The sequence below is a fragment of the Parasteatoda tepidariorum genome, chromosome 12, assembly GCF_982258835.1.
Source record: "Parasteatoda tepidariorum strain Cologne lab strain chromosome 12, Ptep-v5.0, whole genome shotgun sequence".
In the NCBI taxonomy this organism is placed as follows: Eukaryota; Metazoa; Arthropoda; class Arachnida; order Araneae; family Theridiidae; genus Parasteatoda; species Parasteatoda tepidariorum.
In genome coordinates, this window is record NC_141766.1 from 20702456 (window position 1) to 20715407 (window position 12952).

Genomic DNA, 12952 nt, shown 5'->3' on the forward strand with positions numbered 1-12952 from the left:
GACTATTTTTAGACATTATTTTAAGAAATGGGTTATGCACTGATTTTTACAAGTATAATTTCAAACAAAAACAAGTCTCATTTTTATAAATTCAAAATGTTTTTAATTAACAATTGAGTTAAATTTTCTAAAATTTAATTTTCATTCATTCTAATGACAAATAGTCGCAATATTGCATACTTATACGGAGAAAGAATTTTGGTAAAATTACCGTACTGTGGTAAAAATAAAACCCATAATTCTAGTAATAAAATCAAAATATACGGCATTTAAGCCATTCATTTGATAATTTTTCCCTTCTTATGGCAACGGTATATTGGAAATTCCGGCTTTCAAAATTATAGTACTTATTACCACACATTTAGTAAATATTTTTTTGTAGCCAAATAAATTGTTTCTATGCCATGCTTTACGATATTATGAGAAAATTAGCGAATTTTACCACATTTATCAAATTTTAATACATGTTATAAAACAATATTTAATTGTTAATTTTGCAAATATTATTAAAAAATTATTATGTTTTTATGATTGAAATCAATATGTTTTTATAATTAAAATTAATATACATGTATTTTTCAATTCAATTCAAATCATGCATTTTTTTAAATTCATTTTAAATGTACGTGCATGTGTTTTAATTTAAAATCCTATTCTTGTGTATTCTTAACAAAAAGTCTTAACAGAAGGGATACAAATTTAAGAATATATTGTGCTTTCAGTGCATTTGTTTAATACTTTTCTTATTTGCAGTTTAGAAAAGCATATTTTTTAAAAATAATTACATTAATATGAAACGATCTAGTTGCATCACTGAACTAGTTTTATTGTTAGCTTATAAGGCCCCATCGGTTTCTTAGACACATATGGTTTATGAAAAACACTAATTTTGAAAGGTACTTTTTCATACTCTTTTAAGAATATTTTTGTTTTGACAGTCTATTGATATACAATAATTACGTTTCATTCACTATACTTACTAAATTTGCTCAAAATAATATTTGTTATTCAGTGTTCAGGTGCCAAATAGGCACACGCAATTTTATCGATAATTTTTTTATATTTCCACTGAGAAAAAAAGTATAGTCAATACCATTAGAATATGGTAAAACAGGTATATGGTAAAATGTTCAATAACTTTTCCCGACACTCTCTGGTAATGATTTTGGTAAAATTAATAATAAAATATGGTTTTATATTATGGGATGCATTTTAAATGTGATAAAATTTGGTATTTTTATTATGATACCATAAAGCTTGACTTAAAAACCATTTATTTGGTTATATTTACGTTTCAATTCTTATTATTTACTAAATGTGTGGCAATAAGAAGTATAATTTTGAAAAAAAAGAATTTCCGATATACCGTTATCTTAACGGAAAAATTATCAAATTAATAGTTTAATTTTTTTATCTATTACCTGCAATATGTTTTTCTTACCAGAAATTTCATCACCATACAGCGGTAGCTTCACCAAACTTTTTTTGCGTATAAAAATAAAGTTAATTATTTATAAAAAATGAAACTTTATTCACGAATTTTAGTATGAGTTTTAAAAACCGACAGAAAAAATATTGCGTCTAGACAATTTTTTTGTGTAATACTCTCTCAATTAAAAAAAAATAATAATAAGTGAAATTGATTCGCTCCGAAAACCACAAGACGTGTGAAAAATTCGATGAAACGATTTTCCAAGAACGTAAATTTGAAAAATATTTTCTTTATTATATCCCCTGAATGTCATGCATCACACTACATATTTTTTATTTTTAAATTGGAATAATTATTCAACCTGAAAATTTTCTCCTTTTCTTCAGAAAGATTTTTCAGAAAAAACGAGCATGCTGAAGCCCTTTCTAATAATGCAGTAGGTTAAATAAAGTAGAGTTCATATGTTGGTTCTTGGTTCATAGTTCGTTTCAAATTAAATTTGCATATTTACTCTTGAAAAAGACATTGACTCATATCTTAAAAAAAATATCCGAAGTTTTTTAAGAAATACTTTTTTCAGTTCAAGGTCTATTTTAAAACTTTTTTTTAGTTTAGAAAAATCAATTATTTCATGAAAATAACTTTATTTACGAATTTTAATTTAAGCAACTGTTACGAATTTTAATTTTTACGAGTTTTTATGAAATTTAATTTTACAAGTTTTAATTAAGCGCATTTGAACTCTTAAGGTTAGGGAGAAATTTCCCTCTCTCCCTCTCTTATGAAAAATATTGTGTTTTTCAATTTCTTCTGTTAATTAAATAAATTTTGCTTAATTTTACATTTAAATTTGACAACTTCAGCCCTTAAGTACTTATTATTTTCGTCAAAATTATTTAATAGAATTTAATCTTTTTAATTAAACTTTGGTGACGTTTAAACTTGATTGTTTTTTTATTTATTTATTTTTTGTACTGCTTGCAACGTTCCAAAATAACGCAGATATAGTAAAAAATATGGGAAATAAGAGAAAGGCGTATAAAGTACTAAAAAAATAAATAAATTAGATATAAATTTCTTAAGTTTCTTTGGGAAAAGATCTTCTTCAAATACCATTTCATAAATGTCTTTAAAAACACACATTTCATAATTTTTATATGCGTAGAAAAATCTAACAATTACTTTAAAGATAATGAAAAGAAAAATAGATTTAATTTTAATTGCTTTATGCACACTAAAATAAACAAATTTAGGCCAGCTATTTTTACATTCAAAGTATTAAAATTACATTTAATACATTTAAGAACGCAATTAACTATTATGAGAAATTAAACTAGAAAATTATTTTACTTTTTTGAATACATATGAAGGCACAGTTAAAAATTAAACAAACTTGCAAAAACAATATATAAAAGTTGTTCGGTAGTTTTTGTCATTTTTTTCCCTTCAGTAAATAATTAGAAAAAAATATTTTAAAAATTTTCTTATTTTATTCTTTAAAATTCTATGTTGTTGTTGATGTTGTTAATTTACGTCGCACTGGAGCTGCGCAATGGGCTATTGGCGACGGTCTGGGAAACATCCCGGAGGATGATCCGAAGACATGCCATCACAATTTTGATCCTCTGCGGAGGGGATGGCACCCCTGCTTCGGTAGCACGACGACCTGCGCGTGAAGTCGAGCACTTTACGGTAGCACAGTTTAACGAGGACCAATACCGCACCCTCTCGGTTCCTACGCAGACTGATCCAAGTGGTCACCCACCCGCACACTAACCGTAGCCAGTGATGCTTGACTTCGGTGATCTGCTGGGAACCGTGTCTTAACGATCAGTCTGCGTAGAATTCTATGAATAATTCTATGAATTCTATTCTGCAAAATTCTATGAAAAGTTAAGAAACAAAAAGAAGTTTCATCCTGAATGTTTTTTGAACGATTAATAGCTATTGTGAGACTGTCTTTGTGGACTTAATTAAATTGATCATTTCTGGGATTAGAAACAGCAAGATATTTTCGCTAATTTATTCTAAGCAATTTATTCTGTTAAATTATATTAATTTAATATAATATTAATTTAATATAATATTACTTGTTTCGATAAACATGTGTTTTTCTTTCATCACTCTGAATTCTATGAAATCCGCAGAAAAACAGAACAAAAGCTGGTAAAAATAAATTATTCTAGTAAATATTTCCATTCACGTTTTTAAATTTTATCAAATGCATAAAACAAGAAAACGTTTTATTAAACGTTCGCATGACATAGCCTCAAAGGTTTTATTTAAGATACATCGCACGTCTTTAAAAAACAACCCATTGTCTTCATGTGTCAGTCCTGAGGAATCTAATATGTTTTATTATTTACGTCGTTCCCGCCTTCAACGAAATGACCCTCAGGTAGATAAAACTGGCTCACTTTTAAAATGAGTTAAGAGAATCTCTGCTCTACATTCTGTTCGTAGAGTTATAAGTCTACATCCGAACTCAATTCAACCTTTTTTGGACTCCATTAAGATTTTTAATTCAAGGCTTTTTCACATTGTTCTAAAGACGCGTAGAAGAAACAAATGTATTACTTAGTGTTTTGTTAAAATGTAGGCTTTGTAATAATTTTTCATTAATTTTATTTACCTTTTTGCAGACAAGCTTCCGCAATTTCGGAAGTAAATGAAGGATAGAATTTCATGAATGTTTTAATGAATGTTGTATGAATATTTTTTGATTATTTTTAAGCTACATGTTTTGTTTTTTTATTTTAAATTCAAGGTTTTCATCTTTTTTTTCTACGCTTATTTTTAATTTTAATAAGTTTTGGGCTACATCCGGATGCAATTCAACTTTTTTTCAATTTTATTAAAATTTTTAACTCAAGGCTTTTTACATAATTCTAAGGACGTGAATATGTATCCTTAATTATAATTGTTGGTTTTATTTAATTTTTTACAAAATGCTTCTTTAATTTGAAAGCAAATGAAGGATTGAATTTTATGACATTTTATTTCAGTTTTTCATGATATTTTATTTCAGTTTATCTGTATATCTGCTGTTCAGTTTGTTTGTATTCAGTTTGTCTGTATGAATATTTTTTGATATCTTTAAAATATATGTTTTGGTATTTTTTATTTAAGGTTTTAAATAATTCTCCTTTGCTTTTAAAGAGTTTGAAGATTTTTTGGTTAACAAATATCGCTTCTAAATTTATGAATGTTTTTATAAAAGTTTTAATGAATGTTGTATGAATATATTTAGATTTTTTTTAAACTACATGCTTTGTTCCTTTTTTTTAAATCAAGGTTTTCATCTTTTTTCTACGCTTATTTTTAATTTTAATAAGTTTTGGGCTACATCCGGATGCAATTCAACTTTTTTCCGATTTTACTAAAATTCTTAACTCAAGGCTTTTTACATAATTCTGAGGAAGTGAAGTAGGAAAAAAATGTATCATTTTGTCTCGTGCTGACTTCGCAATTATGCATCGTTAATTATATTTGCTAATTTCAGTTAAATTTCTACAAAACGTTTCTTTAATTTGAAAAAAAATGAAGAATTGAATTTTATGACATTTTAATTCAGTTTATCTGTATATCTGTAGTTCAGTTTGTATGTATTCAGTTTGCCTGTATGAATATTTTTGAATATCTTTAAAATATGTGTTTTGGTGTTTTTTATTCAAGATTTTAGATAATTATCTTTTTTTTTAAGAGTTTAAAGATTTTTTTTTTAACAAATATCGCTTCTAAATTTGTAGTATAGACTGAAAGTATGGCTTTTTTAAGTAAGACTTAAAAGGAACACTCAACGGCTTAGGGAAAATTTCTTCATAAAGGAAACTTAATTCTTTTAAGACAAAAATCTGTTATTGATAGGAAAAACCAAAAAATTACGTGACAACTTATTATAATTTCACAGAACAGTGGATTATTCAACAAAAATTTCCCTCAACTTCACTTTCTTTTTATCCCTATTTAAAAAAAAAAAAAAGCACAATCTTTAAAATCATTCAGTTTAATTTGGTGGAATCTTAAGCTCTTTATGAAACACACTTTTCTAATTCCTGCTTATAGCTTCTAAGATAAATTAGACCAATTATCTTTTTTTAAAAATATACAATTTACAGAGAATATATCAAAACTAGAATTTATCACGAATAGTTTTTAATTTATAGTTCTTTTTACCATTATCAATTTAAAAAGTAAGAATGAAACCTAGTTTTTTTAGAATTTTAGAATAAGGCATATTCAGGAAAGAAAAAACTAACTAGCAACTAAAACTTATTCAATATCATATCAGTAGAATAAAAAATCAGAACAGACAGAATTACTTGATTAAGAAAATTTAAAAATTAAGTTCTGTATAAATCAGCGTGTTAATCAGTACAGTATGTTATATCAGTACAAAACTATTCATTAATAAAAATTTTTAAAATTCATCATAGTATTATGTTATAATTTAGTTAGAAAATTTGCCATTAAGGAAAAATTGTTAGATCATATAACTGCATGTGCTAACTGATTGGAAGGAATGTTTCAAAGGGCAGCTTTCAAACTTGATTGATCCATTATTTGTTTTAAAAATAGTAAGGCTACTATGAAATACACTTTAATTTACATTCAAATAGTATTTCATTATTAATATCATTAATTAAATTAATTCATTAGAAATACTTGTAACAAGCACTGAGAAAAAAAGTATAGTCAAAATTACCAGAATATGGTAAAATTTACCACGGTAAATTTTATCATACTTCTGGCTCTTTGGGAACACCAAAAAGTTTGGTAATTTTTAACGAAAAGCTTCGGTAATGAATTTGGTAGAATTAACAATAAAATATAATTTTATGAAATGTGATAATATTTGATAAATGCTTTGAAATTTGATAATTTAATCATATTACCTAAGCATGACATAAAAGTGATTTATTCAGTCATATTTATTTTCCAGTTTTGTATTTTATTACTAAATTTGAGGGAATGAGAACTATAATTTTGAAAACTAAAATTTCAAGCAAATCGTTACCATACGAATGGAAAAATTCCTAAATGAATGGTTTACACACCGTATATACATATTTTTTTTACCAGAATTATACTGCTTTTTTTTTTACCAGAAATGTCATTATCAGACTGTACGGTAATTTTACCAGAATTATTTTTTCCATGTGATGCATAATCAACTGGAAAATAACTAATAAAGGACTGGTATAGAAAGTTAGTAAGATATTGAAACTTAACGAAAAATGTCAAAATAATATCAAAATCTAAAGATATGTCAGATCTGGAAAAATTTCTCATAATTGAATTTACTAAAATATTTTACTTAATTATTTATTTTATTCGTAATTAAATGAAGTTAAAATTATTCTTATGAGAATTGCTTACATTTGAGTCGGGCTTGAAAATGCAATGAGATCCATTGAGAAAACAATTGATAAATGCTTTCAATAATAAAATCAAAAAGGAAAGAAAAATGAAAAAGAATTTGAGCTAAATTTATATCAACAAAACTATTGCCGTCGTGTGCTTCAAATTATTTTTAAAATCTTCCTTAAAAGGAACCATTTTATTACCAATAGTATTTTATTAATAAAAGATTTTAATTATTCTATTAAAAATTCATAAAAATTCATAAAAACGTTACTGAACTGAACCATAAAATAGTTATTTTTTAAATAAGGATTTTTTATGATGTAAATAAATATCAATCTCTTGGTATTAAATGCGACTTAAGCAAAAGCAATTTTTATGAAACAGAATAAAATTAACATCGGAATTACACGAGTTAAAAATATATTCAAATGGAGCAGTTATTATTTTTCTAGAAATGTTTCTCTTAAGAATTCAAATAAATTTTTAAGTGATGTCATTGTCGATATTGTTTTAGAATTTATGTTCGGATTTATATTATTTTAGAATTTATGCTCGGATTTATATTATTTTAGATTTAATTTTAAGAACATCGGAGAGTAATTCAAAAATTAAACATCGGAATTAAGCGACTTAAAAATAAGTCAGATGAAATCATTCATATTTTTCTATAAATATTTCTTTTAAGACCTGATATAAATTTTTTACGTGATGTTATTGTATACGTTATTTTAGAATTCATGTTAGGATTTATATTATTTTAGAATTAATGTTAATATTTATATTTCAGAATTTATGTACGATTTATATGGTTTTTGAGGTAACAGTAAAATTTTTATTATTTTGATTTTGTTCTAAAGATTTTTATTATTTAAAGCAGTATTTAAAATATAGATAAAATGTATACTAAAAGTATTGATAATTAAAAGTAGTAATTTTAATTATCAATAAACACTGTAAAGAAAATCCGGATCAAATTACGGTAAAAAGTATTGTTTTTTACAGTGTAATAAGTTACCTTTTAACGCAAGAATTCTATAATAAATACACTGTTGTTTATTATCTAAGCCTTCAAAACTAATAGTTAATTTCTGGTTGTCATTTGGACCATGTAGTTAATTTGTTTTTGTTTATTTATGCTTATTAAAAAAAGTGTTGTTGTTTTCGATAGATGACCTATTTTTTAAAAATTGTTTTCAATATTCGGGAACATTAAAAAGACTTTTCATGGTCGGAATATTATTCTAACAGGTTAAAAAACCAGCTAATTATGGCATAAGTTAAACGACATTTTGAATTGTTGAAGGAAAATGCATTTAGCTAGATTAGTGAAAAGTTAAAATTGGTGAAAATGTTCTTTCTGTCTTCTGTGTAGCTTGCAATTTTCTAAACTGTATCAACCTTAATCCACAATCTTAATAAGTTTAAAGCATATTTTTGCTTTCATCGAATATTAAAAATAAATAAATAAATGAAAAAAAGTAAAAAGTTTTAAGAGTTTAATTTTATTAAGTAAAAGTTAAGTAAAAAATTAAGAACAATAATAAAAATGTGTTTACCATTGCTCGTTTCCTTATTTTTTTATAAATGACCAATCACGCGTAATATATTTTTATTTATACCTCAAATATGTACATAATGAGTGATGCTTGGGAAAAAAAGCTATCAAACTAGATGTATAAGAATATTTTCCTCATTATAGCAAATTTCTAATAACCGAAACCTAGGCCATCGCCTTTAAAATGGAACATTTCACATCATATTTTTCGTAACAACTATGCATTTTATAGCTTTTTGTTGAAATATCTTGTCATAATAATTGTTTGTGACAAAACAAGCTTACATTATCAATAAAATTTTTATTACATTTTAATGGTCTTGTCTTTTTAAGTAATGTTAAGAAAATTCTATACATTTCTGAATTTAATTGCATTTCTAAAGAAATATGTTAAAATTATCTTTCAAAATTTGCACAACTTACGTGCTATTGCTATAAAATAATTCGTAACAAGAAAAGCATCTGAAGCATTTCTCAATCCAAAATGATACTTTTAAGAGAAAATTAGTAGTTTTTTTTAAAGAAAACGATTTTACGAGTGCAGTTTTTTGAAATAATTTTCCAACTTTCAATTTGAACCATTTTATTCGGTAAGGATTTAATAAAACACTACTTCGAATAATTTCTAACTTAAACAGTTGCGATATGCCCTATATTATTTCAAAACAATCTTTTTAATTGAAAAAATAACATTTTTTTCTGAGAAAATGATTCTATGAAAGAGTGACTTTTAGAATTTTGTTCCTAGGACTTTTATTTTAGACACTTGGTTTTAAACAAAATAAGACAATTTCGAACATCAAATAATCAAAACACTATTTGAATAACAAACTGAAGAATAAATTGTAACAAAAAAATTGTTTTATGTCTTAACCCAGACAAAATATGCATTTAAGAAATAATAAGAACGCCTTTTTTATGAAAATGATTCTATAAAAAGTTATTTTTCGTATTCTAGTTTTAAACATTTAAAACATGAGCTGTTAAATAAAATAAGCTAGTTTTTTCGTATTGAATTATCAAAGCATTATTTGGATAACAGTCTGAAGAATAATTCTTATTTAAAAAATAGCACAATATTATTCATTTCAGAAATTATTTAATTAAGAAAAACAATGCAACCTTTCACCAAAACAATTCTATAAATGACGATTGTTTATTTTTTTTAAAATTTAAAATATAATTAGAAGCTTTTTGGGTAATAACTTATTTATAACAATCGATTTTGAGATGTGCAAAATGTGCTATTTCATTAAAAATATCTTTTATAAAAAAGTATAATAATATTTTAATAAAAAATAATTTTAACATTTTAACATATTCAATAATTTTTTACGTGCCATTAAAACTTTAAAACTTTATAAATAGTACAATAAAAGAAAATTTTTCTTTGTATGCTTTTATTATTGAAAAAGATTTTACTTTCAACGCAGATGTTTTATTTAAGATGTTTTGTTTCCATTTTTATCTCTCCAAATTTTTTCTTTGTTTTATCTCATGGTTCAATAACCGCAAGAAACATTACGATTGAAATATTTATATAAAAAACCTGATAAAATATTAGTCATTTATACTTTTCTAAAACGAAAACATCAATGCTTTAAGTAAAATACCGGTGTATAACGAAAAAAAAAAGAATAAGTACATGTGTAAAGTTAGAGCCATCACGATATGTCAATACAGGTGGTATGATATTGTTGGAATGGAGTGCAAGATAATATGCATTCACCTATTTCACTGAGTCTAAGGTAATATGCCTTCATTTATTTTACTCATAACCATACAATTTTTTTCTACATTTAATCGATTAATTTTTAAATGCAAGATATACATATTTAAAGCAAAATAAATTATCAAATATATGAAATGACCAACTTCAAAACAGTGCATTATCAAATATGTAAGAGATGGATATATGAATATAAAGCATATTTATTGAAAAATATTTATTCTGTACTGTTAACTAAGATGTGAAATAAATCAATTTTTGAGTTACGTTTAATGAAATATTTTATAAATATTTCCAAACAACATTATAAAAAGATCTTAATGTAGCTTAAAAGAAAAAAAATCTTAATTATTTAAAATTAAGCAATTCAAAATTTCATTATATTAAAGTACACAAAATTATACATTAATTTTTAAAAAATATAAGTGATTATTTTTATGTGCTTTGGAAGTAAATAAGAACTGTTAACAGTAACAGGTCATGTTTTACGAAAATTGTACTCATATTAATTATAAAGGACTATATTTTTATTTTTGTCGAAATTATAAATAAACTGCTTACTGTAGCATGTCACATTTTGCAAAAATGATTCTCACAAAAATTATTAAGGACAATATTTTTATTTACGTCGAAATTAAAAATAAGCTGTTAACTATAACAAGTCATATTTTGCAAGCATGGTACTCACATAAATTAAAGATGACTATTTTTATTTTAGTCGGATTTAAATTTAAAATATTAATTGTAAACTGACACAATTAGAAAAATAATCCATTTAAGCGACAATTAAAACAGAAATAAACTGAAATAATTTAACTTGAAATCTTCTTAAAGCCATATTCAAGAAATTTATCTTAAAAATATCCTAATATTTAGCATATGTTTATGAATAAAATTAGCTCATGAAATTCGCAAGTTTAAATTAATTTTTAAACAAAGAGAAGACATTTTTTTAAAAATACAAAAATTATTTAATCCTAGAAATGTTTAAAATATTTGATTTTGAATCTATACATAAAACCATTGTTCACATAAAAAACAATATCTGCATAAACACTGTACATTAAATCAATTCAAAAAATTTGTTTGAGTAATTTATAAAATAACTGTCTCTACACGCAGTTGATATTCGCAAAAGAAGTTAAGAAAAATTAGAAGCACGCTATTTTAACAGCCTTAAGAATGAAATAAAATTAAAAATTTATAATCGTTGAAAACATGCAAATATTTGAAATTCTGTTTATAATTTAATTTTTTCTTTAAAATCGTTTAATAAAAACAAAGTTTAAAACACATTCACAAAATTTTGATGCAGTGAAAAATTTAAAAAAAAAATTAAAATTAAATTATCTATTTGATATAAACCCGTACAATTTGTACAATTCATTACAAATATTCTTTTCTTAACGTTTGAGGAGAATATTCAGCAAAAAAAAACTTTTTTGGTATTTGTATTTTTTTTATACAGATTATAACCAACAAAAAAGAAATTTTATATAAATCAGTTTAATTCAACCTCAAATGAAAACGTTAATAAAAAAAGGAATAACCCTCGAACACAATGCATATATTTATAATTCTCTTTGTAATGTAAATTGTTTAATAAAATCATTTGATGAAAACGAAGTTTAAAACACACGCACAAAATTTATTTTCGAAGAAAAAGAAATTAGAATAGAAATTGAATTAAAAAATAAATTCCCAAATATGGATAAATTCTTACAATTCAAACAATTCATGAAAAAATGCCCTTTTTAAATGCTTGAAGAGAATATTCAACAAAAAAAACTTCTTCACATAATTATTATTATTATTATTATTTTTATTTTTATTATTGCGATTATTTTTATTTTAATTGTTACAAATTATAACCAACAAAAAAGAAACTTTTATAAAAGAAAATTTATTTAAACAATCTTAATTCCTCCTCAAATGAAAATGAATAAAGAACAATTGCTAAAACCAAATTAAACTAAAACAACATAATTATTTGCTAGCAAAAGTATATAATTATCAATAGATTTAGAATTAATTCTTACCATTCATCTACAAGAAAAAGCAATATCCAATCCACACTTTCTTAAAGCTTCCTGCTAAAGAAATTACTCGGAAGTGCACATTAAATCCTTTCTATAACCATACACTTTATCAAAAAAGAGAAAGCATACTTTCACAGCACCTTGCGTTTAGCAATAGAACAAACATTCAATCAATTTGGATTTGATAGGCGAAAATTGGCGAGCGGCTCGTATGCGTCACCAACCTATAAAGTGCGAGCTGCCAGTTTGTGTCAGCTGATAGTAATCAGCTCAACCGGTTCAAACGATGAGAGTAAGAGTAGCGGCAAGTCTTCTGACGTAACTGACTTGCCTTTCGTAAGTTTAGGTCAGTTGCTCGTTATAAGAAAAAAAAATTTTTTTTTTTTTACTCGCTCATTTCCTTTTCAGCCATTTAGAGAAAACGGGTAATGTCAAAAGGGGTACACTAGGGGACTTAGGTGACCGCATTGTGATATTACATTAATTGAGGTGTGAACTTATTATTACGAAAGATGTGTTTTTTTCTAAGTTTCCGTCTTTGTGTTTTTTTTTAAATTGTTATTGTTTAATCGTAAAGGTATTTTGTTCTCCTTAAAATCACTTCAAAGTAATTTTAATTTTTTCATCAATTATTGTCTGAGAAATATATGTAATTTGTATTACGAAAAAAATTTTAAAAAATGCTTAATTTGATCGAAGAAAATTTTTAAAAGTCTTACGCTTATTTAGCGAATATTGATCTATAAATATAAAGTCATAAAATTGGCACTATGCAGTTATAACCTACAGAAAAATTAAAAAAGTTTCAGGCTTATTTTGCAAAACGTGAT

At 24.7% G+C, this 12952-nt stretch overlaps 1 protein-coding gene across 4 annotated transcripts in view; it reads right to left on the reverse strand.

Annotated features, from left to right (window-relative positions):
* LOC107447774 (uncharacterized) overlaps nucleotides 1-12400 on the reverse strand; it is a 75431-nt gene extending 63031 nt beyond the window's left edge. The window contains exon 1 of one of the 4 annotated variants that reach the window (XM_087156124.1): nucleotides 12123-12400. In XM_087156124.1, the coding sequence (XP_087012250.1) occupies nucleotides 12123-12125 (3 nt within the window). In that variant the 5' untranslated portion in view covers nucleotides 12126-12400. The remainder of the gene's footprint in view (nucleotides 1-12122) is intronic. The other 3 variants (XM_016062787.4, XM_071188080.2, XM_016062783.4) reach the window with 3 other exon arrangements.
* Nucleotides 12401-12952: the final 552 nt, after the last annotated feature.